At 37.3% G+C, this 26,690-nt stretch overlaps 1 protein-coding gene across 4 annotated transcripts in view; it reads right to left on the bottom strand.

Annotated features, from left to right (window-relative positions):
• Window positions 1-312: 312 nt before the first annotated feature.
• Window positions 313-26,690, bottom strand: part of PPM1B (protein phosphatase, Mg2+/Mn2+ dependent 1B) — a 61,854-nt gene continuing 35,476 nt past the window's right edge. For 2 of the 4 annotated variants that reach the window (XM_059467631.1, XM_059467630.1), the window contains exons 3-7: window positions 21,060-21,923; window positions 19,086-19,203; window positions 13,176-13,287; window positions 9,953-10,010; window positions 2,779-3,971 (exon numbers count right to left, since the gene is read on the bottom strand). In XM_059467631.1, the coding sequence (XP_059323614.1) occupies window positions 3,744-3,971; window positions 9,953-10,010; window positions 13,176-13,287; window positions 19,086-19,203; window positions 21,060-21,905 (1,362 nt within the window). In that variant the 5' untranslated portion in view covers window positions 21,906-21,923 and the 3' untranslated portion in view covers window positions 2,779-3,743. Of the gene's footprint in view, window positions 2,176-2,778; window positions 3,972-9,952; window positions 10,011-13,175; window positions 13,288-19,085; window positions 19,204-21,059; window positions 21,924-23,965; window positions 24,104-26,690 lie in introns of those variants that run through there. The other 2 variants (XM_059467632.1, XM_059467629.1) reach the window with 2 other exon arrangements.

Raw genomic sequence — 26,690 nt, 5'->3', positions numbered from 1 at the left:
AGCAAAAAGTCTAATTGAATCTGAATTTTTAGTCTTTAAATGAATACTCTCCCATAGCTGGACTAAGACTCCAGCTAAACTTGGGATGGAGATTTGCCCTAGAAGCACTAAATGTTGTTAGCCCTTTCCTTCCTCCCACAGAGAAGCCCACTTTGAGACTTGTGCTTTTCTGGGATGAAGGGGCACATCTGCAACAGAACAACCAGAAATCCATCAACCAGGCAACCTCATAAATCTTACTGGGTTATCTTTTCATATGGAACACCTGCATCCTCTTAGTAAGTCTTTCCCAAGAAAATAGAAAGCATGTCACACTGTTTTAGCAATCCTTTATTGAAGATAACAAGTTGGTTATGTTCACTGTATTGTATGAAACATCACAATATCATACTGGGAAGGTACTATCAGTACAGGGTTGGACCAGAGCGGACAGTCTGAACAATAAACCATTTTGCATTCTTCATTCCCTACCTTTTAACAACCCCAAAAAAACCAGTAAAGGGACAAATACCTGTTAACATCATCATTTAAAACACTTTAACTTACAAGGCTAAAATCTAATGAATAAATAAAATATACTGTGGCAATAATCCTCTCTAGACCAAAAAAAAAAAAAAAAAAAATCAGATACACAGTGAATCAAAATGACTGGAAAAGCTGGCCTTCGGCATCAGTATGAAAGAGCGTGTGGTTTTTACAGACTCACCATGGGGATAAAGTTACAGAAAAATACCATGAATTTAATTTCACACAAAACCAGTTGATGACTGTCATTAGCTTAAAACTACACACAAGGGCAATTACATCCTCGCTGAAACACAGTTTAAACAAATAGGAAAATGTTTACAAGGCATCCACAGCATGTAAATCATGTACAGATGGATACATTCATTGTTTCCCCTCCCCAATAGCTTTTATTTTAGATAAATACTTTACTCTTCCCCATTTTCAGCATTTACTGGACTCATTACATGCACAACTCAAAGAAGTCAGAAAAAAAGTCAAGGTTATTGCAAAAATAGAATTAAACTAAGAATCTTCAAGTACCTTACATGACAGCCACTCTGTACCATGCCCATTGCTTATAAAATGAAAGGTCATTGAACCCATGAAAATATCTCTAATATTTTCTTAATTTAAAATAGATAATTTTAAGTGTATTTATAGTAATCTCAAAGTGATAATTTGAACTTTGAAAATAATGCAAACAATTAAAAATTATACCCATATTACACAAGACTTCTGTCTGTATCTTAAGCTGAAAAAAAATCAAAAAACTATAGAAAACCACATATAGAACAAAAAAAATAATCACAATTTACATTATAATAAAGGCAAATTTTCAGCATTTTTAAAAAAACCTGCAGCTGTGAGAGATGTCAAAGCAAGTCACTACTAACTATAAATTCACCAGTTTGTTTTTTTCAAAAAGATTTTCTCTAGCAAGAGTTGAAGGGTGTGTTGTACACATGCGTAAAATTCTTACTGGTTTTAGATGCCTAGAATCTTCATATATTATTGCCAAATAATACACTTATCTTCAAGCAAGCAGTAGGCAATGTATCACAATTTGGACACCGCAGGGAAACCTAACGGTCTGGTAATACAGGTAAACTGGAAAATTTAAAAAAAAACCCAAAAAAACCAAAAAATACACATCTGATAGCATATTGCCCAATTGAAATTACTTCCAAGCCACAGAGCTGCAAAGCCTTCCAACTTGGTAAAGTGAAATAAGAAACGTCTCAAACAATTACTTGTACTCTCTCTCAAGGTTGTGTGTTGCATGTTTCATTTAGCCACAGTGTATCTTCAGAGTAGGCCTACAATCCCGTGCACCTCAGGTACACACACCGATCTGCTGAGAGAATATTCCTTCCTTCCTTCTTTTTTAGGGCCAAAGTTCATTACAGATGTAATCAGTATGCCTGAGGCTGGTAAAAATACTGTAGTACAGGCAATGCTAAGAGTGGCAATATCAGAGAACACAAAAAATGAACAAATGATGGAAAATTCTATTATCTTTCTGCCCATTTCACAAAATGTTGGAAATCCACCAGAAATTTTCCCTTGTATTGAAGAAATCAGATTTAAAAGTTTTTTTCCCCCTTTCAGAATCAAAAGCATTTTAGCAGATTTGTAAGGCTACCACGGATCTTCTAGATCTCCAGAACCCTACAGGAAAAGAAGAGGAGAAACATTACTACTCACCAATACAAATGAAAACATTTTATTGCACTTTGGATTTCAGCGGCATAATTAAGAAGAATACTAGCGTTAAGACAGAAAACATTTTCCTTGTTTTCCATACCTGCCCACATCCATACACAAATATTTCCTGTTTGTCAACATCATGATGGAATTTACTTTTATAAAACATGAATCCAGTAAAGCTCTTATAGCAGAATAACTCAAACCCAAGATTTACCTTACTAAATCACTACTATCAATACAGACTATATCTGTGGACTCCAAACCCAAAAAAAAGCTGTACAAAATGCTATGGAACTCAGCTATTCAGGTATTCCTGGTCCGAAAGAAATTCCTGCAGGGTCATTTTTGTTAAGGCAGTGAAATTTGTACCTGTTTTGAACAATTATATTTTTGTGCACATGTTATGTTATGAACTGACAACTGACACAAGCTTAGATATTTCACTTATGAGCAGATGAGCTACCAGTACGGCACAGTCCCAGTATTACCATCGACCTACCCAAATGGACATACGTGTATATGGTGTACCCCAAGAAACAAGAAAAGGTACAGCAGAAGGCAAGCTTTAGAAGAATAGTTTATTCATTTATACAGCTGATGTTTAGCTTGAACCTGAGAAATGTTGCTCAGTACAGTGGGCAATACAAATGTTCCAAACCCAAAAATCACTGAAAGCTTTGTAGAAACTAATGAACACTCTGAGTTTGAAGCAGAAGCTATGAAACGTTTCAAGTCATGTCAGAGTGATAACACTTCAAAGAAAGTTTATTACTCACTTAAAAGAGTCAATATGCATACAGATATTATTCCACAGCATATTCTTTATTTCACTTGTTCACAAATTATTGTAACTTGACACTATGTACTAAATTTAAGTACATTTTCCTTTCTGGATGTATGCTATGCTACAACCTGAGAAGTAATAATACCGTTGTTTAAAAAATCAGTATTTATGATGAACACTGGATACAATCTAAACTAAAAAGGAAAAAAAAAATCAAACATTTCATAAGTGACAACCTAAAATAAAACAGCTTTTGTAATTTAGCTGTAATAGAAACTATATACAAATCAAACACAAACATGCAGTACATAATGCTGGGAGAAAAAAAAAACCTGAATAATTTGTATAATTCAATTAAATTGCACAAAAGATACAACTAAGATGTAAATTACTTTACAATGAGCAAACATACACCATCAAAACTATTATTTAATAATGTTCTCAAAAGAAAAAGTTTTAAAACGCCTTTTTGCGTATCATGTTAGACTCCTGTTGTTGGTGACACAGGATTTGAAAAAAGATCAAAACCTCAAACGGGAAGTTACATCTCGCTACACAACTTAGGATGCAATAACTAACATCCCACCGTAGCTGAACTCGTAAGGAAGTCAGAGCTGTGTACAAACACACTGTACAGGTACCACAGTAGAGCCAACCATTCTTGCAGGCTAGCAGTGCGGCGGTGCGGTGCGATGCGAGCGGGGACGCCGCGGCGGGGAAGCGCAGCGCCAGCGGGCCGCGGGTGTCACGAGTGCTGCTGGCCGCTGCGGTCGCTGCCCGGGGCCGGGCCGGGGCCGGGGCCGGGCGGGGGCGGTACCTGGGCAGCGTCCGGTACCTGCAGCTGCGCCAGGCGGTACCCGGCCAGCATCTCCTCCAGCAGGTGGCGGTAGTTGCCCCTATGATTAATCCGCATCTGCCTCAGCGCCTCCACCAACCTCCCCTGCGTTCCGCCTTCCTCGGCCGCGCCGGGCTCCTTCGGTTGAGATTCAACACCCCAAAAAGATCAGTAGTTAAACTAAAAGTTTTTCTAACCACATTAAAAAAAAAAAAAAAAAAAAAAAAGGCAAACCGAAAAACCAATCTTTTTTTCAAACTGAGAAAGCAGCTCTCTATTTGAATGTAAAACACCTTATTAGCAACATACAACTTAGAACAGTGTATTTCATGTTCATCCTTTAAAACAACGTAATTTAAACAATGGTAACTATGAAACCAGCATTTTTAATAATTTCAATTCATTTTGAGCCAGTCAAAGTACCTTCTCCCAATTAACTCCATCTTTATTTCAAATGTCTTAGATAAATACAGATGATACACCCCCACAACTTTGGACGATTATCAGTGGAAAATTTTGAAAATTTAAGCTTCTTTAGCCACCAGGTCAATATATTTAATTGTGAATTTCTGCACAGCCAGTAGCAAGTAGCAGCACAGTTCTGTGAAAAACTCAGAGAATAGCTAACTCTACTCATAGTAGTTTAGTTGAAGCATCACATCAAAATAAAGGCTCAGTGTTTTAGTGAACAGTCTCTGATTTTTGCATGCATGATGCCACCAGAAAAGCAAGCAGCTACCCATGAGTGTGGGGAATGCTGGTATTTGAACAACATAAGACACATCTTTGGGCAGATTGTCTATTGCCTGGAAAAATTAGCAGGTAGAGCAGTTGTTTAATGTCAAACCTGAGAACCTTCAGTACAAAATCTGATCACTGAGTGCTGATTAAGGAATGGAAGTCTCCTCAGCAAATGACCTGCTTGGTTACAAGCCTTCAGTTGAAAAAAGTGTTGTGTTTTTTGGTGAGAGACTTACAGTGCTTTGACACTGATACTAGGTATTTTCACTTTCAAGTGCTAAAGCAGTACTGTTGCTTTAAGGGAACAGTAGATTTTAAATTATTAATATCTAGCAACTTATCAATCTAGACAAATTAAACTATCTCTGGAAGCTGGCAGATTTTCAAGACATTAGAAGCACAATCCAGACTGCCTTGTTTTCATGCTGACCTCATTTTATTGTCATGTAATCCAAAAGCTTCCTAACTACAAGTACTGCTGCCATTCATTTACAAGCTTAATAGCAGTATTGAGAAAATACTTTGGGATCAGTAAGATTCTGCTGCTCTCTGTAATGTTGCTGGAATAAAAGCCCCAAGACTGATTAGCACAGTCCAAGTTTAAATGGGGACAATTTTACCACAAAAATGAGAATTACTGCATATAATGGCATCCCTCTAAGTTTAATTTGTTCAGGAAATACGAGACAGACTTTCACTGTGGTTTGCTGGTCTTAGTTTGAGATGTTTTGACTCCCATGTACTAGCATTTTCACATTCAAATATGAAAATATTCAAGAGAAGATTCAAGAATTCAATACTCTCTTGTCTTCAAGAGCACAGAGAGGAGAAGCAAGATAAAAGAGATAGTTTCAGTGTATGAAATGGAACTGCTCTAATACCTTACAAGCACAATGTCAGCAAAAACCCAAGGCACCAAGAATGGGCACAGTTATATCCTGTTTCTTGGTTTGACAAAGAAAAGAAACTGAGTTATGCATATACCTAGCTAATATTAAACAAGGCAACATAGCTGAAGACTTCCAGGTTTTTAAAATTCAGGGAACATTTAAATTCCATATTTCATCTACTCCATCAGTTTTGCTCTGAGGTTGACATTAGCACACATACACCCTGAAATTTCCACATTTCACAATACCAAGATCTTTAAAAATTCCTTTGGCAGACTGAAGTGAATAATTTTGCTCCATGCAACACTGAAGAGTAAAAGCAATAAGCAATATAATAGCAGCCCTGAGGCTCCTAAGCAATTCAAATGCTGGTAGGAGCTGAATTAGCAATGCTGTTAGCGTTTGATATTCAAACTCACATCCTGCATGGCACTGCACCCTATTTTACAGCGGGCTATTTCGTGCTTCCCTTGTGTCCCTCAGTGCTAACAGACAAGAAACCCCACAGACAGTAGGACAGAAATTGCCTCTTTTATATATTATACGCTACACAGACCGAGATTTCTCTTTAATGATGTGTGGCTAGAACAGGTCCCTGAAAACTATGGTTATTGTGCAAGGTAGCATTTGCCTTCCTTCACATTTCAATTCAACTGAAGCACTACTGACCATAAAATCAGGAATAAATTTGTGCTAGCTATATTCAACATGAACACTGACAATTTTTACACAAGTTTTGTGCTATTAAATTGTGTATGAAAAGGGTTGCAATGTATTGAAGACTGCATTTATAATATTGTGAGAATGATGTAAGAGTTGTGTCCATCTACATTTTATGTGTAGCAGCCCTTAATGGCATCTGATTTGGTTCAGCCAACTGCCAGAGTATATTATTAGTAAAAGCAAGAGAGAAATATTATTGATTTCAACTAAGATGCTCAAAGGCAGCTTTAAGCAAATGCCACTGAAACTATTAACACACCCACTGCAATTTTAACATTCTTTCTTGTGTTTAAGGATATATACATATAGTGAAGTAGCCTAATCAGATAGTAGTCTCCTAGTCTTAGGAACACATCAAAAAATTAAAATGGTCAGAGTAGAGTCACAGAAAAAGAGTAGTACTTTAGCACAGAAAGTAAGAACAACTCTTCAGTGGTATTGTAACATCACAATGCTAACAATTATTTAGCTATGAAAACATTCTTTTGAATTTCCTTTAAAGATCTGAAAGCACCAGACCCCAATACATAATAGATTTCTTGCTTTCACTCATATTAGTAAAGGCACAAGCTACCTCATTTGTAGCAGAAGTCTCTGCTCAAACAATGATAAAGTTGTTCATTGTGACACAGTGCAGGGCTCTCTCCAGCCCTGGATTTATAAAATACTCGTAATCTGCTGAGATTCCTAGCAGAAACAACTTAGGACTGCTATACCCTCAAGCCAGACTAGTGATCTCTGGATACTGCTGTAAGTAAGGATTCTTTTACTTGTCAGACTCTTGCTCTGCATGGCATCTCCTAACTTAACCTCTATGTTAAGGTTTCTCAGAAAACAAATGTGTGAAGAATAAAAATCTGCTATCACTAGTTTGGATAACCAAAAAACAAAATCCAAGTGCAACACTACCTGAAACGTTTACGGTGCTGAGTAAAACAAAGCTAACCTAGAAACAGATAAAACCAAGGTTTTCATTTACATACTAAGAACTGACTTGGAAAGCTATTATGATCCAGTTCACATGAACTCATGGTAACTATTTTAAAATTGTTAGACACTAAAATGCATAGTCTTTAGAAGGAAACCATATTCTCAATTGTAAAGGTGAATCTGACTGTTTGTGTTGTTGTTTGTATGGTTTGGAGAGTTTTTTTTTAGTCATTTGCATTAATATTTTAGCAACTAACAACATTACTATTTTGCCATGATAAAAATTGCTTTAGTCTTACACAGAACCATAAGATGGAAGAGGACTGCCACAGGCAGAGTTTCCAGTCAGTAACAGAAGTGTTCTGCACAACACCCACTCTCAGCAGACACGGGTGCACTGCTAACCACACTCAGGGAAGGATGCTCAGGTGCTGGGGTGCCTTTGTGCTCTGCAGACTCAGCATCCATGTCTCTAGCACCTCATTTTTCATATGAACATCTGCTCTAGCCTCATACTAGTTTAAACAGGAGCATCTTGGCCAGATTTCAATCTCATTTGGCAATGTCATCATCGGGATATAGTGTATGTTTCCTTCCTGCCTTTGCTTCTTCCTGCTTAAATGTGAGATGTGTAGCAAGATTATCACTGTGTGTAGACATTCTGAAGAGTCTGATGTTGAATAACTGAACAGCTTCCTTCCCTTTACATCTCTGGACACTACAATATCCAGTTCAGAAGGCTACAGAGATCAACACACATACACCTGAAACTGAGTAAGACCAGCAAGAAAGTCATGTTTTCATTGTCTCAGATGAGGCACAGCAGATTCATCCACTCCAAGGACATTAAGATAACTTGCTGGGAAGATGCAAACAGGAATTGTATCCTTCACCAAACGGGAGTTTATCCTCTCAAACTGCTCTGGGCTAGTACCACTTGGGGGGAAAAGAACAAAGGTGCTGACTGGCAAATGACATGCTATCACAAGCTCAAACTAGAATTTAAACCACTCTATTTAAAACACATATCTGAGATTTGCACATCTATATCAACATAAAAAAAAATTAGGAAGCAGACTGCAGTCTACTGTTCAAATCTCTTTTTAAAGAAACCAAATTAAAAGTAAACCAGCTACCCAGGGATTTTAGTGGCAACAAAGGTCAAAGCTGTTAATGGTATATTCTCTAAGGAGCAAAATGCGTATTTAAGTTAGCTAACTCATTTTATTAGATTACAATGGATGATGCACAAACATTTCCTGAAAGGAGCCAATAGACAAACAGGTGCTGTACTACATATTAGAACTTTCAGCAAACTTGTACAGCTATTGAGAAGTAAATCTAGACTTAGAACAGGTGCATCATAAATACAACTACGGCATATAACATTTCTAAAATGTAACCATTAGACAAACATTCAGGGTTTTTTCTCAAGATATCAATTAATTTGTAAAACCTATGCTGTTTTTATGGTTTTTTTTGTTTTTGTTTTTTTTTTTAATTTTTAAAGAAGCCAAATATACCAGAAACTTTTCCCCAAAAAGCAGGGGAAGTTCTGGCTAAACACAAAAAGTAGTAGCAGGCTGATAGAAGTGCAGAGTTTCCTGAAAGACTAAAGAAGCTGAAAAGAGGAAAATTTTGTGTATCTTGGTTTGGGGTACCGTTGCACAATTTCTTGTGCAAAAGTGAAATGAAAAAAGCATATCCTATGACTTTCAAACTAGACAATGGAACAAATCCTAAAAAATTAACAAGTTGAAAGATTTCTTCTCGATTTGTACACTAACAGAAAAGTGGCCCCTTCCACCCACACAAGCTTTCTGACTGAAAATAATAAATCAAATCTACGCAGGTAAGAAAAGAGGACAATGGAGAAGGCACAGTAACAACTGTGGTGAGACTGTGTATTTACTATCTCAAGGTGTGCAATTGATCATTTCAAGGTATTTCAAGTGCAACACCATTCACTGTAATAACTACCTGACTGAGGGCCTTGTAGCCATCTCAAAAGGAAAAAACATTACAAAGGATTGACTACAATAGGAATGCTATTTCCACAAAACAGTTCACATAAACTGCACAGGAAATGACAATATCTACAAGCACTGATGTTTTTTATCAGTTCTTCGGTTTTCCACAGTTTTTAAACAAATTTAACCACAATTGATAGAAACACCAGTTATTACTTACACTAATATTAAGAGCTACCTAATAATCAGGTTTAGAGGTACAATAAACCAGATTTCAATGTACAATTTAAAATTCAGCTTCGTAGGAAATGGGAAGAAGAATGTAAGCCATTTTAGAAATCATAACTGAGGTAATCTAAAATTACTTTTCCTTAGACCAGTAGAGATGGGACATGAAAAGATAGTGTAAATGCTATGAAAATAGTCAATATTAGTTTTGTAGTCTTTTATATTCAGTGTACCAAGGCCTGCTTACAGGAGACAACAGAAAGTGTGTTTGCCCCTCTTGTACTACATTTCTGGACAGTAGATATAACAGCCAGTTGGGTAATGGATTTGTTTACTACTAATTTTTTACAATTTTAAACCACAGTTTAGAAAAACCCTGCACTGTTGCCTCACAGGTTTGACTGAGAAAGTGACAGTCATTTAGATGTTTAAAAAGTCTTTCAGAATTAGGTGTCAGTTTTCTGTCTTTTAAAGGAAGAACTTCTATATCAAATCCATCCAAAGCAAGGTAAAAATCAGAGGTATGTTAAAATATGTATCTTGTATTTCTAATATTTTACTCCCAGTGACAAACACTTTTGCTTAATGCATGACAACTTTGATGTTCACATTAATAAAGAGCAAAATGGGAACTTACCCCCTCATTGTCTCTGTGTGGATTCAGCCTAGTATACACATTTTCAATAATATTACGCCTAAAAAGAGAAGTTTTTAAAAAAAATTAAGCAAAACAAAGGATTTCAAAACACTGAGAAAAGTTTGATCAGAGTAGGCATTTTGAAGTGTGTAAGGTATTTTTCTTTTAATCTGCCTTTTAAAAATATGAAACCCACTCTGTGTCTTTACTCACTTTCAATAAGAATTTGGGGATCTAGCAACTGGTTAAGATTTGTAAAGACTGAGCAAAGTAAAACCATTTTCTTACCTTACCCTCTCCATGATCCGCCTCTTTTTAGAGCTGCATACTCAGATTTTGTCAACAGTAACATTTAAATCTATATTTTGCTTGTTATGAAAAAATTCTTCAAGTTTGCTGGTTTTCTTGCCTTATTTCTGGATGTGGAACTTGAAGACAGTTGAGTTTCCCCCCATCTTTATTACACATATGCAGGTTACAACCCATCTACAAAATTTTGAAGTGTGATATGCAGAGTATATAACCCTTGAGGTATGTTTTCTATTGTCTAGTCACACTGTAGAAATTAAAACACAAAAGCCACTAGCTAGACTTCTTTTGTAGCAGTGCCATTTAAGGCCACACTTTCGCAGGCAGTCAAAATAAGCACAAAGAACTTCACAAAAAATAAAACCCATCATATAAACAGACTTCTGATGCAAAAAAGGTTATGTGCTCATGTTTCAAATCAAAGTTACAACAGGCAAACATTCAGAGAGTTATAATAAATATGATCAAAGTTATTGACAGCTGCAACAAAAATGAACTGCTACATGGACTAAGACTGAAGTGACCAAGATCTCTAAAAAATTTGTCTTACAGAATAAGGGGCACCAACTGTTGACTCTTCTAAAGAACAAAAAGGCATCAGATGCCAAAACAGCAGCAAATGTCTCAAATACACGTGGCTCTCAATGCAACAGATCTTTCTGCCCCAGAATACTGAGGATGCTATAAGTTTGATGAGGCTCCTTCTGAACATATTTCAGAAATCTGTAAAGGCTGCATATTTGAGGAAGTATGGGGTCCATTGGGATTGATGGAGGGTCTTCTAGGGAAAAGAAACTGAATCTTTTTGCCAATGCTAGAGGAAAGGGTTCTCTCCATTTAGTTCCAAATTTAATTATAGAGGAATGGCACAATTGTGACTAAATGTCTGCACTACATAAAGCAAGGGCACCTCCAACACCTGGACAGTCCAAGCAAGACTGCTACATGGGTTTAAAAAGACATGAAAATAAATAAGCTCCTTGGGAATTTTCCAATCTTTTTATTTCACTTTTCTTTCTTTCACCAATGTATTTCTCTGTGCTTTTCTTTGATGGGAAAACTCAGGAGGAAGATTTTGAGTGGAACTACTAAGGCCCAGGTGCCAGAGTAGTTCAGGGCTGCTTTTGTTTACTTCAGCAACAAACCTCCATTCTTGAGGCAGCATTTGAAATCAAAGGGGATTGGAGTCAAGCCAGAAAACAGCCTTTGGAGAGTAAGATTTTCTAGGATAAAACAGCACCATCAGCTGACCCATACATCTCCTGTCTCAAAGAGTGGACCAGCAGGGGCTTCCACATAAGTGAGAAGCTTGAAGGAAGCAATTATACAGTACCAATATAAATGGAGCTACTTAAGGGGTTCCTAAGGTTTGCAAACATACTCTAGTTATAGCAACACTGAATTGCAATTCTCCAGCTCGGATATGCTAAAATTGGAGCAACTTTCACTGGTGCTAAAACTGTGGATTACAGCCATAGACAAGATATTTTTGCATTGCAACCTGTTTGAGCAAGGTCTTGGAGTTCAAACACAAAGTGTAATTTCTTTGGTAACATCACAGGATAAGGACCTCAAGAAAAAGAATATCCTCTTGTTAGGACAAAAGTTTTAAGTAACATAGTACGTTGATTTGGGTTGTGCAGAAGTATTTTTTTCCAATACTTCCATTAATTTCCTGCAAGTAAAATGAACTTCCATATGTCTGTCTTTGTCCCAAGTTCAGAGGCCAAGAACAAGTTACCTAATACTTAATAACATTAAGTTATTTAACATTTTCTTGAAAGAAACTGCAGGTACACTCCTGAAGTCAGGGGACTTTAAAAGTCAAGATGAAGAGAAAGGCACCAAAATGCAAATACTGAACCAAGTCTATGAAAAACAAAACCTGGTTCACAATAAATTAAAACAGAATTTATATGTCAGTGGTCCAGAATAGTGCAGCAGTACATGATGTAGTTATTAATGAGCAAAACAACAAAACACAGTAGTTGGGAGGCACCAAGAAGAACAGCCAAACCAAAACTTTTCTGAATGCCTGGAATGTACACAAGTGGAAAAAAAGACCCAGAATGATACTTCCAAGGCCAGAGAGATATAATCACAGCAAACAGTGCTCATTAACAAGTACATGCAATGAAAATAGATGTACACATACACAGATGCTCAGAGGGCAGGACTTGGTATTTTGTAAAATATGAATATTCCAGAAACAACATGCTCTATGGCAGGGAGCAACGATCAGTCCTACTGTCTGGGAAATTCCAGATTAACAATTGTTTATGCAATCCTGAATTCTTTTCATTCAAATCCTCAAGTTATAGGTTGCCAGAACATCACCATTGGGCTCCCCACAAGGCCAATGTAATTTCTCAAGGTTTATTCCTGTTGAGGTTTAAGATGCAGATTATAGTTCAATATTCTTGGTTATCTACCGTTCAGTTTCAGACTAAACAAATAAAAACAACTTTCTTATGAGAATGTTTGCTGAGCAAATAAGTACTGTTCCAAGCTTATAATGGACATTAAGTGGTTGGGAAAACATGACATCAGGAAAACTGATGTCCTGGCATTTTTGATATTCATTTTGATATGTTTGATAGCTCTTCACAAATGTAGTAAAGCAGTAAAAAGCCAAGAATACATATATTTTTCTTTTAAATGGCCACATGGAAATAATAAATTAATATGTTATGTATAAATTCATATGCTGTGTATAATATTATTATGTGTTTCGTCTTTACGATTCTGGAATGGGAACAATGACACAAATGTCTATATACTGCAAAAGATAAACGAAATTCAAACATAAAAAACTTTTATCAAGTATAGCTACTACAATAAGAAAACTTTAAAGCATTAAATAAAAGAGTGTCAGTGAATTTAACAGTTCAAGAAATTCTAGTACTGTACTCACTTGCCAGCTAAACCACCTCCTGGTGGTAAATTAGGGATATTCTCTGCAGTTAAAATACGAATAACATGAGCAAGATCGGGCATTCCTTCTTCACCTGCTTTTTCCATAATTTCTAATTTAAAAACACAAGAAATCCTGAATTAATATCACCCATTGGCTAAGACACTGAAATATAAGATATTATCACTTTTTAACAGAGGCATTATGAAAAAGTTACATGTAAATAGGTAAAGCATGGTTTGCATTTTAGGTTAACAATCTTTGCATGACAGAACAGAGCCTGAATTCATAGTCTGTCATTCCAGTATGCATCAAGCCTTACTCTCTAAGAGAAATTCAGAAGCAGAGTGTGAACTGAATGAAATACCCTGGAGATAGCATAGCAGCCTGTTCTCTCTGAAAAGACAGAACAGCAGCTGGGAGTGTTTCAGTTAGCTCCCCCTCGCAGTGCAACACGTTACAGCCATAAAGCCAACGCTTCCCAGCATCTGGCACGCTTCCTTGCCAGTAACACCTTGTATCCTCAAAGGCTCACTCTCCAGTGCACAAACACTTGGACCACCAAGCAATCCAGAGGATACATAATGGATGGATAATATTAGCAGTCAAGTGACCAAAACAGAATATAATGAGGAATAATTAAAAATACTTATTTTTAATAATAATTTAAAATTATATTCCATTGTCAAAGTTGACATACAACTCAAGTCAAGTCCAGTGCTTCTAGCCTCTAAGTTCTCCTAGCCTGGAAAAGACCTGCCTGAAGTGAAGTAAATCTTCACATATTCTCTTTCATCAGGGCTGCTATTAAGATGAATTTATTAATATCTGTATATACACTCACATAGGTGTAATGCCACCAGCTTCCAGTTATGAGCCTCTACTCATTCAATCAGGGCATAAAAAGGTTTGGAGTTGTATGCACAAGTCTTCTATTTTTAAGAGGGAATATTTTTTCTGAAAATTAACTAAATTAAGGAATGGAGTGCTATTTCCTGTAGACATTGTTTTAGATAGAATTCTCTTTAAGAAGAATTAAGAATGAACCCTCTCAAGTATCATCTTAAAAAAACTTCAGTCATTCTGTATCTTGGCTACTATCCAAAGATAAACAAATAATTTCATTTCTTACAATTTACTATATTCTGGATGACTGACATGGAGCCTGTAGTTTATGAGTTTCTTAAGTTATCAGAAAAGCACGCCACCTATCCACCTCAAACCCCTCATCCCAAGTTTCCTAGGATTTAACTCTTGATTGATGTCTTTCACTTTTTTAAGAAGCAAGTGACATTCAGGCTTCTCTTGGGATTACCAAGATGAACAAAGTGCTTGGCAAGGTACTCACCCACTTCGTATGGGGCACATCTGTAACCCCTCAAAGCAATCACTTGTAGGATAATTACATTACCTTCTAACAAATAAGGCACTATTAAGCTTCTATGTCCCAATTTTAAGCCAGGACCATACAATTTTTGCAAAGAGTAAGATACCTGCTCTACTACTAGAAGTGATTAAAATTAAAGACTGTTCCATGAAACTTGGACGTGTATTATCATCCATCCATCCATTAAGGATAAATCATGGCTAGCAAAGGAAGTGATAGCTGAGTAAGTATGCCTAAATCTTGGGATTTTGATCTTTCCTTCCACACATGCTCACACAAATAAACCACAGCTCCTCTTATAAATTGCATCCCTTTGTTCAGTTCTACTTAGTTAGAAGTAATTGTACTGCTATAATATAATTTTGCTGAGATACATTTGACAGGAAACATTTCTAATGAAAATATACTTTTTATACCAAGAACAAATCTGGTTCTATACACAGGAAAAGCAGACAAATAGCAAGAATTAGTAATAAGAAAAACTAAAAATCCAAGAAATTTCTAAATATTTATTGCAAGCATAAGGGTTTTATATCTTCTTAAAAAGGAATGACACAGCTAAAGATTGCTGTATGTTTCTTGGTACTAGAAACATATACATTTATACTGCATAACAACTTCTCAGGGAGCGCTGAACTGAACCATAAGCATTTCTAGAACTGAACCATAAGCATTTCTCTCCATTTCTAGAAGGTGGCAAACCAAGAATTCTGGATGAACTAATCATTATCTTTTTAATTTCCTGGTATTAGAGTGAGTAATCCAGAACTTGTTTCCTCTCTTGGAAAAAAAAGCTTCCTAACAGAAAATCAAGAATAAAGCAAATGAGCATGCATGACCCACTGTCATTACACATCAGTTAGCAGGCACACACTGTGGATGTGCTTGACAAAGGACAACAGAGAAAGAAACCAAAATTTTTGAGGAACAGATTTATGGGTATTTACAATTTTCAGCTTAACCTCCGTGATGTTAAGAATAACCCTACAGTTAGCCTTGCATTGCTAATATAATTCAGACACTTAAAGAATAATTCCTGATATTATTAAATATGTATATACATCAAAGTCTACTACCTTATCTCTGAAACACTTTTCACTAAAAGCCTAACACTTCATTCACAGACAGGCATTTTGAAAATTCAGGTAACATTTAACTTCCATTTTATATAATGCAGGTCCCCAGCCAGACAGCATTACAAGTTCTCCATGTTCCAGCACCTCCTTTCATGCCCAGCTATCAGATTATAACAAATGAGTTTTATATACAGTATACATTCCACATATATAAAATGCATCATCCAACTTAGGGGATAAACTGACTATATCAGTGAGACTGTTTAAGCCTACACAGATCATGTGCTCCTACTTATGATTTGAGGTTAGTGGTTTTTTGGGTTTCATGGAGTTCTGTGGTTTATCTGTTACTAACTGCAATTCTGATACACCCCTTCAAATAAACTGAAACATATCAGAAAACTGAACTGACTTCTGTACCTAGTTTTCACTTTGTGGGACCAAACTTTGGATCTCTGAAAAAGAGAGCAGAAAGTATTTGCAAGGGGCAGTAAGAAAAGTGACCTAGCATAACCTCACAACTGCCCCAAACACCTGTGGAAGTGCCCCATCCAGGGCAGTGCCACTGGAACTAGATAATCTTTAAAGTCCCTTTCAACCCAAACCAGCCTGTAATTCTGTGACTGTGCTTTGGAGATGGATCAATTAAATGACTCAAATGAGAAGCAGGGCTGTGCTCAGAGTCATAAATGACTCAGGCACAAGCTTAACCTCATCAAGCATTTCAGAATACCCTAAAAGTGGCAGACTGGAATGCAGTCATTCACATTCCGTCAACCTCAAAACCCCAACTAGCAGAGCATGGGTACATATTTCTTCCACTGGAAATCTCTGTAAACAATGACTTGTTGAGCTTGCTTTTAATCAATCTGTTAAAAGATAAAAGTATCTCTAGGTATTAAGACAATAATTCTCTTTTAAGAACTCTGGAACGATCTTGGGGAACTACTAACTCAGCTCATTATGCAAATATACAAAACGTCAGCATTCCACTTATAGAATGTACAGAGCACAAATGTTACATGTGCAAGTATTAACCTAATTTTCAACTTTTTTTTACGTTTTTAAATCTAACAAAAGCATGCCTTAAACACTGCTATTCTCCCTGAGCCAGAGCTTAGAATGCCCAAGCATAGCAGTGAAAAAACCCTGTTGCCTAAAATGTTTGATGGGTTTGTACAGTCAGCTTGATATTTAAGGCCCACAAGAGAACAGAAACAGAACAGTGTGTATTCATTAAGAACAAACACCAGTGATCAAACTAAAATTGCTTCAGGAAGTCCCAGAGGACTTTATACTAAGTTCTAATGTTGCCCTGACTTACATTAGTCACTTAGTCAAAGTGGAGGGTATCCAAGAGAACTCACAGTTTACATTTTTGACAACATCTATCTTTGCAGCTTGGTAGTTCCAAGACAACCTTGTATTTTTCAGAATGTTTTTACTACAGGCATAAATATAATTGTTACTGGCTATCAGCCAACTCCATATAACTTGTGAGCTGCAAACTCATTAATACATTTTTTTAAATGTTGTTCTTGGTAATTTGTGTTCAAACACCATTATTTGCTTTTGAGAGGAATAGCCAGTCTCTAAAAAGGCATTTTAAACAAATCCATATTATCAGTGTCACAACATATCTATCAGACTTTATGTTTCTAGAGTTGCAGACAGTTTAAACCTTTCAGGCACAACTCCTTTATACACTGTTTTCTACACTAAGTTAAAAGATAAAAACAAAACTGATTAAGGCAATTGTCTTAACCAAAAAGAAACTCCACCTTCCAAAATTTTTACCAACTCCAACACTTGAGAGGATACTCTTGCCCTCATGGGTTTTTTTCAAGTCAAAAGTATTCCTGCTCACTACTTAAAACCTTTAAATCAGATACTGTTTTTAAAAATTCCAACATATTTCTAAACAATTTTCCTCATGCTGCTTAGTGGTTTGAAACACTTGCTAAGGCCTTTATTCTTTCTGAACTAATAATATTCAAGGCATGTGTAAGGTAAACTGCAGCCCCACAATTTTTTTCATTTTAATTAAGGAGACTGTATCAAAATTACAATTTCATAGAATGTATGAATGCAAAAACTTGTTAAAAATCAGATCTGTATTTCAAGTTCTTCTGAAGTCTGTTTCATTTCCTTTCTCCACTCCTTGTCAGAATTTCTCAAATATGCTGTCATTTCTTGCTAAATACCTGCCTTTTAAAGGCCTCCAATTAGCAAAACAAAGAATGACACAGGGAACTCAAGCAGGGAAAAAAAAATCTAGAGCTGAAGCAACAGAAGTTCAAGCTTTGGAGCAATTAATTTCTCTGAAGCACTTAAGCTAAACAATCATTTTGAGTTATATTTGAAATGACCCCACATCAGTTTGGACTACAAACTCTCAACTACTTTTTTTTGTATATCTATTATTTAGTTAAATGTGATAACAGAGCTAAAAATAATCAGTTAATGATTAGTTAATCCAGACACTCTGATCACAAGTTATTTGACAGCTTTTCTATTAATCTTAACATTCACTTATAAAAGCAATAAAATCCACTGCAGTTCCATATATTTTTCACGTATTTGCTACCAGAGAGCAGCCACCAAGAAGCTGGGAACACTAACCTGTAATGACTGTGCACACCTGACTGCTGCCAGTGAAGGCAACTGCTCCTGGCTCTCTCCCAGAGCCTATTAACAGCTCATGTACTCTACTCTGACACAGAAGATAACAGGTATTTATCTTAACTAGTGTCATCTAGGAAACCTGGGATGTAAGCCAAATTCCAAGAAACAGGCCTAGAGTTAGCATTTGGAGTGACCACTAGGGCTCTCTAATCTCAGGAGAAATTACAAATATACAACCCAGTTCAATTTAGATCCCATTTAAACAAGAGGAAAAGACACCACACACAACAGCTGTGTGCTCAGAGATAACTCATACCTGAAGACCATCATGTATATATATTAAAATTTAGGGTGGCTACACCAAGTGTTTGGATTACTGGGACACTGACACAAAAACCAAACACAGCTTTTGCTTTCTGTCAAAAACTTGCACAGAAAAAGGGAAGAAATAGTACAAACAGTACATTCCTTTTAATATTTCATAAGCAGGACAATAGCAAGATCACAATTTACTGAGCTGATACAACACTCTGCAAGGTCAGTAGTTGTATTTTAACTTACAAAGACAGCATTAAAAACTTCTGGCTCACATTAAGAAAATGTTTGCAGAATACCAGGATAAACTAAGCACATGGTCTAAAACATTCTTCCTGACATATAAAAGTTCAAAGTTATAATCAGGTCTGAATTTAACCTAACATGAAAGTGGCATAATGTCTTTCATGGTTTTTGTTTTCATGCTCAAGATAGTTATGACATGTGCTCACTATCACAATCAAACTGAGATTTGTTCACTATTAGTGAACTAAGCAGATTTCTTACCTTCAACCCGTGATTCCAAGTACTTATCCAACTCAGCATCTTTTTTCACTGCCTCCTCTGAGACCTTAGGAGCATTTGAAAAACAAACTAATACAATACTCATGTTATCACGACTCCCCTACGTGACAAAAAAGAAAGAGAAGTTAGTATCTTTAGTCTTATTCTTCATCTTTCTACTCTAATCACATCTGTACTTTTTCCAAATACACTGCTACAGACAACCTGGAAAAAAAACACCCTGAAAAAACCCTGTATTTTCATCAATAAGAACCTCTCAGTGTCCCAACCACACCTCTCACTAGAAATAATTTGACTGATTTTGACAGTATATTCTTAGTATTCAAGTCTAAATAATTAATGGACTTATCTACATGTCAGCCATTTAAAAATAGTATCAATAAAACAGGTCAGAAATTAGATACTTGTATAATGTTACCTTAAGTCAAATTGTAAAACAACTCCTGTTGCAAAATGAAATGCAGAATGCTCCCCTATACTATTAGAATAGCTCAGCTCAAGCAACTAATTTTTAGTTGCAGGGATTCATGTAAGCCATTACATGCATTACAAGTCTGTTTATAAGAATGCACCTGTGTCACGCAGCACCTTGAAGCAAGTATAAAACATAAATGTTTTGTATGGCCAAGCTGACCTTACAGACTATCATGTGCTCAGAAATATCACCCAATGGCTTTTTTAGATACTAATTTAATGCCAGTTCTTTATCAGTAACTGATACCATTCTCCTGCTCATATTTCATTTTCAAAATTGTAATTCACAGCCAAATTTAAAAACACAATTCTAAGTCTCTTACAAGGGAATCCAGTAGAATCATAATTTAAACCACTAGATGGTTTGATAATCAAATCTCAAATTCACTTTTTTTGTGTAGAATATTAAGTGCCATTAGTCACTGCATACTGTTGCTGTGTTAACCCAAGCTACTGGATAGTTCTAATCATCTATCACAACAATCCTTCTCCTGAAACAATTAAGAATTTGACATTAGAATGCATTCCTTTAGAAATACTGCTAGGAGTTAGCCTATATTCCCTTTTGTACCAAGCATATGGGGACACCTATCACTTAGTATTATGTGATATAATCCACAGCCTAGTTGTTACAGAGATCCAGGATCTGACTTTGGAAAATACACATGTGGCCAGCACTCAGTTTTACTGAAAGAATCTCAGACTGACCATCCTTTAACAAGGCTGGTTGAGTTCTTGGTCATAAAAGCAATTTAAACAGCATTTAAACCAATCATACACTGTATGGCATATGCCAGAATACAACCCTATTTCTGGAAAAAAACACACAACTTACCCTTCAGAGTTACAATTGTGAATTTCAGTATATTCCTCAAAATTGCATGTTTAGTCTGTGGCCTAACAAAGGAACTCTGTTTGTACTAGCAGGAGTTGTACTTTTCAGGGAATGTTGGATATGGAGTACCTATTTAACATATGTAGACCACTAGTACTTGCCCCAAACAAAATTTGAGGAGTGGAAGCAAGCTCGGATGCAAAGGTGGTGCTACTCCATCTAAGCTGCAACAAGCTGAGGGCACAGGTGACAGACAAGCTACACCTTGAAGAGAAGATGGTGCCAACACTGGTTTTATGCAAAGGATACAAACACTACCCATCTTCAAAGAACAAAAAACCCTACAAAGTATCTTGCTCAGAATAGATTAATTTTACGAATTTTGTATTTAGAACCAATGTTTAGAGCTGGAACTATATGCAAGCATTACCTGAGGGAAAAAAACAGCCTTTATTTTTGCAATTGCTATCACCTTTCTAAGCACATACGGTGAGGCTGTATATTCTTCTATACAGTCAAATGGGAACAGAACTTTGAGGAAAAGAAGTTGGAGAAGGGGAACAGTATGCCAGAAACAGCTGTTAACACTGTACCCATCTAACTAGAAGATGATTTTAGACAGCTGTTTGGAGAAAACACTTACATACCTTATGTAAACAAGTGTCCACTACCCAATTGCACACTGTTTCCAGGTCATCTGATACTTCAAGTCTAGACTTTACATATTCACAGAGCTCTTCATTGCTCATTACATCCCAGATGCCATCACAAGCCAGGATGATAAACTCATCTTCTTCTGCCCTTAAAATTTCACACACCTCAGGCTCTGGAGACACAAGTTGTTCTGTGGGGCCTTTACCATCAACACATTTGTAGTCATAGTCCCCCAGAGCTCGAGAAACCGCCAAGGAACCATTAACACGCTGAATCATTACACTGCCTCCCGCATTCTGGATTCTCTCTTTCTCCCTTGGGTTGCAAGGTTTGTGATCCTGTGTTGAAAAACAGACTTGTCCATTCCTATAGAGAACAGCACGTGAATCACCACAGTTGATAAAGTATACATGCTCAGGTGAAATCATAACTCCCACTGCTGTTGAGCCACTTCTGTCCATGCCATTTCTGAGGTCTGCGAAATTGCGCATATACTCATCAATTTTCAAAAAGCCAGTTCTGATTCCACTCTTGACATTTTCCACTGAAGGTTCAAGAGCAGATCCAGGTTTTTCTGTCGCCCTAAAGTCTTCATTGTTAGTGATGTGTTCTAATAAGTGCGTGGAGCAGTAATTTGCAACACGAGATCCTGCGTGACCATCATAGACAGCAAAAAAGGACCAGTCCTCTAAGCCATGGGGAATACCCACAACAGCTGTGTGAGCATCTTCCATTTCCACTCTCCATCCCTGCATACTGCTGAGGCCGTAACGCAAGCCATTCCCTGCACCATGAGCATTGTGTTTTTCAGTTTTTGGTTTATCCAAAAATGCACCCATGTTTATGCAATATTGAACCTGGAAAATAGAGAGAAGAAGTCTTATTTATACAACCTCCATTCCATATAAGGTTTGTTGTCTGCTTCCTGTGTTTCTTCTTCATAAAAGAAGTGATAAAGCATGCATGCATGCAAAAGTCAACAACTATACTGGAAGAAAAAGAATCAAGACATGACATGAATGAAGTGTGAATTTACAAACCTCTGTACGCATTTTTAGTATTTTTTGTTGGGGTGCTGTCTTTTTTGAAGAGTTACTTCAAAATAATTAAACAATCTCCATATGAAGGCAGAGTAGATCACATATCTGTGCAGCCCTGCTGATTTTGTCATCCTCTGCAGAGACAAATTTATGATGGAAAAACAACAACTATATCACTCCTACTTTCTTTCCAGTTTTACTGTGGTGTGAAGAAAATCAATTCATGGTCATAAATCAGAATGGACTGGCCTCGCTAGCTCGACATGTGCCATGCTACCTCTGCATTCTTGTAAGGCATGGCAAAAGTGACCATAGGGGAACAAGGCAGTAATTCCCACTTAAATACAACAAAACCTCTCACAGCAATCTTTTAACAAATTAACAACATAAAACAACATTTCAATATTTACTATAGAATCATAGAATGGTGTGGACTGGAAAAAACTTTAAAGATCATCTTCTTCCAACCCCTCTCGCCATGGGCAGGGACACCTTCCACCAGACCAGACTGCACAAAGCTCCCTCCAACCTGGCCTTGAGCACTTCCAGGGATGGGGCATCCACAGCTTCTCTGGGCAACATCTTCCAATGTCTCACTCTCACAGTAAAAAATGTCTTTCTTATCTCAAATCCATACCTACCCTCTTGCAGTTTGAAGCCATTTCCCTTGTCCCATCACTACACTTGGCCAACAGTCCCTTCCAGCCTTCCTGTACGCTATCTTTAGGTACTTAAAGGCCTCTATAAGATCTCCCCAGGCTTCTCCAGGCTGAACAACCTCAACTCTCAGCCATCCCTGAAAGACTTTCGTGTGCTTACATGGGATTTTAAGTTCAGAATTTATTCCAATAAACTTAAATTCATAAACTTTATAAATTACAAATTTTATTCAATTACAAGAGATATGAGCTAAGGGAAGTAAACAACCCACAGGAAGTTAGAAGTTCTTCAGTATTTGGAGACTATCTCCAGAATGCAAGCTCACAAGGTAAAATGTGAATAATCTACATGGAAGCTCTGAAAGACTTCTGATTTCCTCTCCTGTACTAGACTCAAGTGTCCTACACAGACCTGAAAAATTACCTTGTCTTTTACAAAGTCAGTAGAGAATACATTCTTTAATCCACAGATCTCGGAAACTCACATATCACAACTTCAAACCATTCTAAGAGTCATCACCCTACAAAATCCTTAAATGTGAAAATTACAGCAAATTTCATCCAAAAAGAATTGACAAGAATTCTGCCATGACTGATCCTGAGCAATCACTCATCTCTGACACAGCAGTACCTACCTACAGAATGTACAGAGTCATGATAAACTAATGCTAGGCTAAGAATTTGTTGCCAGGCCAGGAAGAGATTAATTAATCCTTACTCCCACCATTCCCCTCACCTAAACACATATGAAGTATACAGCAGACCACACACAGACAAACCAAACTTCACACTAACTGTCTGCTACAATGATCTCCATGCAGTGCTGAAGACCCCAACAGCTTGCTCAGCAGTTTTGTTAACACTGAATCAATGTAAAGGACACACAAAGTGTATCCATCAATGCAATATGTAGTCAAAACTTTGCACAACCCCTTCTCTCAAAACATCTGATTTTGCTTTGAAAACAAACAAAATTAATCTGTGTCAGAGGGTAAGCAAGACAGTGTGACATACCCCCACAAAACAGAGTTCTCAGCAACCAATGCTCTCAGTTGAGAGCTGAACAAGTTCCACATAGTTTAATAGTGCAACTAACATCAGTCAGAGAGACTTGTGAAAGGATTCTTGTATCTCACAATCACTTATTTCCAAATTACACACAATACAAAACTATTTTAAAAGCACACAAAACATTCTTACCAGTAAAACTGTCATACAGGACTGAAATGCTGCCAAAATGCCAGATACTCTCCAATACTTCACACCTTCTATGAAATTCCTTTAATTGTATTATGTCATTGCATTCTTAAAATCAAAAATGTGGAAGACATAATGTGACTGAGTGAGGAAGAAGATCAAAACTTATGTAATTGCAAAGGCCTGTGAGCTCAGTATTGTGTTGTGTTTTATATCTGTAAAACAAAACACAATTAAAAAAAAAACAACCACCAAAGGCATGTGTCACACCTTAGTTTTACTTGCTTCATAAGTAGGTTCACTTTTTTACAACTTAAAAAAAAATGGAAAATAAGAAAACCCCACTACTCAAGATTATGATCTTAATATTCTAAATATCCCATTTAATATTGCAAATAAAGGATGGAGAGATTGACTATCTATCAGTAAGTCTGGGAATCAACTTGTGTCCTTTGCCTGACAGGCTTTCACCACACATCTCCAGGAGGAACACAGCATTACCTTCTCTATCCCTCCCGTGAGGTTGGAACTTCAGAGAAGTTGCTGGAAGACAGTTTGGCCTTTCCTCCTCCACACAGAATAAACTCCTATCTCCCCCTCCTCACACAACACAGGCTCTGGCCCCTCAGTAACAGAATGCTTCTCCATGTCTGTGCCTTTCTTGGAGGTGAGCAGCCCACACTGCATTCCCAATGCAGCCTTGCGAGCTCCTAACAGAGGAAAACCATCACTTCTCCCAGAATGCTGATACACCTTTTCTGACAGGTGCCAACTTTTCCCCCCTTCAGACACACTGCTCTCTACTGTTCAACACATTTGTCCTGGTTCTCCATCAGGACCCACCCCTGGGCTCTCTTTGGCAAAGCTCATTCCCCAAAAGTCATCAGCCAGGTTGTAGAGAGGGACAAGGCGACTTTATTCCAGTGTCCTAGGTTACAATATTAAGATATATTCTACTCCCATCCTCAAGAGCTGCTGAAAACCAGGAGGGGCCCATCTTCCTTATCTGCTGTTAATGGGCCCATCAATGCCTTTCCCCATGACTCCAAGATAACTCCCTCCAGAAGCCATTTCTGTTTAATGGACTCACCACATGACTCACAGAATGATAACAGCCAATTGTGAGATGCTCCACCCAGGGGGGAGGATCTAAGTATCCCCACCTGGATATAACCTAGGATTTGGGGCAGAACAGTCAGTCTTTCCACTGGATTCCCAGAAGAACAGATATCTTTTCCACTGGATCTTCAGAGGAAGACTACACCCTCTCTACAGGATAACTGCTCCAACAGAACCACATTTGCCACTCCAGGAGGACTGCAGCCACCAATCCAACTGCACTGCTACCAACACCCTGACCAACAGGGCGTCAGGTTGTATTCTGACTCAGTGGTTTTTTCTTTTGTACTATTGTGTGTATTTTGGTTTTCTTTTCCCTTTTCCTAATCAATTATATTTGACTTGGAGTCTCTTACTGGTTTTGCTTTCAAACCAGAACATCCAGGTACTGGATTATACCTCCTGTGGTTACATCACAACGCTGGTCCAGCCTACCAGGATCCATCTACTGCTAAGGCCTGCCCTTGGGCTAACCAACCACTCACTCCTATCACGTATTTTAAGCACGTATAGCCTTCCACTACTTCCACTGTACTTAACTAATACTTCACTGTACTTCCTCTTAGTCAAACCATCTCAACATTTCTTGAGGGAGTTAAGGCATTAAGCAGCCCTAAACATCCTTTGTGGAGAAAGATGCAGTCTCAAGATAAAACATAGTCAGCAGAACTGATGAAGCACTCACCTGCAAACCAGTATAATCAGCATAAACTCAAAAATTCAGAACCCTTCAGTCTTTAGATTTATTTTCCAAAGACCTCATTTTTGTATGAAATTTAATTGAATAACAGATTAGTTTGAGAAAACATTAATTTCCTTGTGGTGAAAATATTTATCCCACATGAAATTATTAATTGAAACTTTCAAAATCAGGAAGACCATGTCTATTGCAATTCCCAAAATTTTCTTGAAAATGGAGAAAGCCTTAGTTCTTGCCCATGCTTCACAGACCATTCTTTAAAATACCATATATTACTCAGACCAAATCCTGGAATTCTCTTCTCCTTGTAGTCTTTCCAACCCAAAGGTTGGAAAAAAAAGAAAGCAATAATAATCAATTTTTTAAAAAAATCTACTGCCGGGCAGGACCAATAATCACCAAGGCTCAAAGGCTTTTGGAATGCCTTTACAGAGGAAAAATTACTTCATAGGAAGAAATTACTGGCCTTTGCCCCTCTCTGGCAAAGAAGAAGTTGAATCTGAGCAATACACTACCAAAGCAGAGACTCCAACTATCTCTTCAGGGCATATTGTTCATCTCTGGTCTTAGATCAATAGTGGAGTCACTTCCAAGAGAGTTCAGGGCAACAAGTCTCCAACAAAAGCTGACATTCCAGAGCAAAAATCCAACCCAAGGCTTACTTCTCCGAAGTTCCAACCGGTATTTTTCTCTAATGTCTTCTACCAGAGTGAAATCTTACTTGAGGTCCTTATCTCATATACAGGCAACGCAGGCAACAATTCAGACTCAGGAAACCAAAAACATCTATCCTTTTGAGGTATAGAGGAATGAAGGCAAAAGTCATGTCCTCTGACATGTAAGAAAAATTCGTGACCAATATCCTTTCTGCCCCAGCTACACAGCGAAGACGCTGTGGTATTAGAGCAG

The sequence above is a fragment of the Ammospiza nelsoni genome, chromosome 3 (genome assembly GCF_027579445.1).
Source record: "Ammospiza nelsoni isolate bAmmNel1 chromosome 3, bAmmNel1.pri, whole genome shotgun sequence".
NCBI classification, from domain to species: Eukaryota; Metazoa; Chordata; class Aves; order Passeriformes; family Passerellidae; genus Ammospiza; species Ammospiza nelsoni.
Note: the sequence above shows the minus strand (reverse complement) of the source record. Positions and strands in the feature narration are given on the sequence as shown.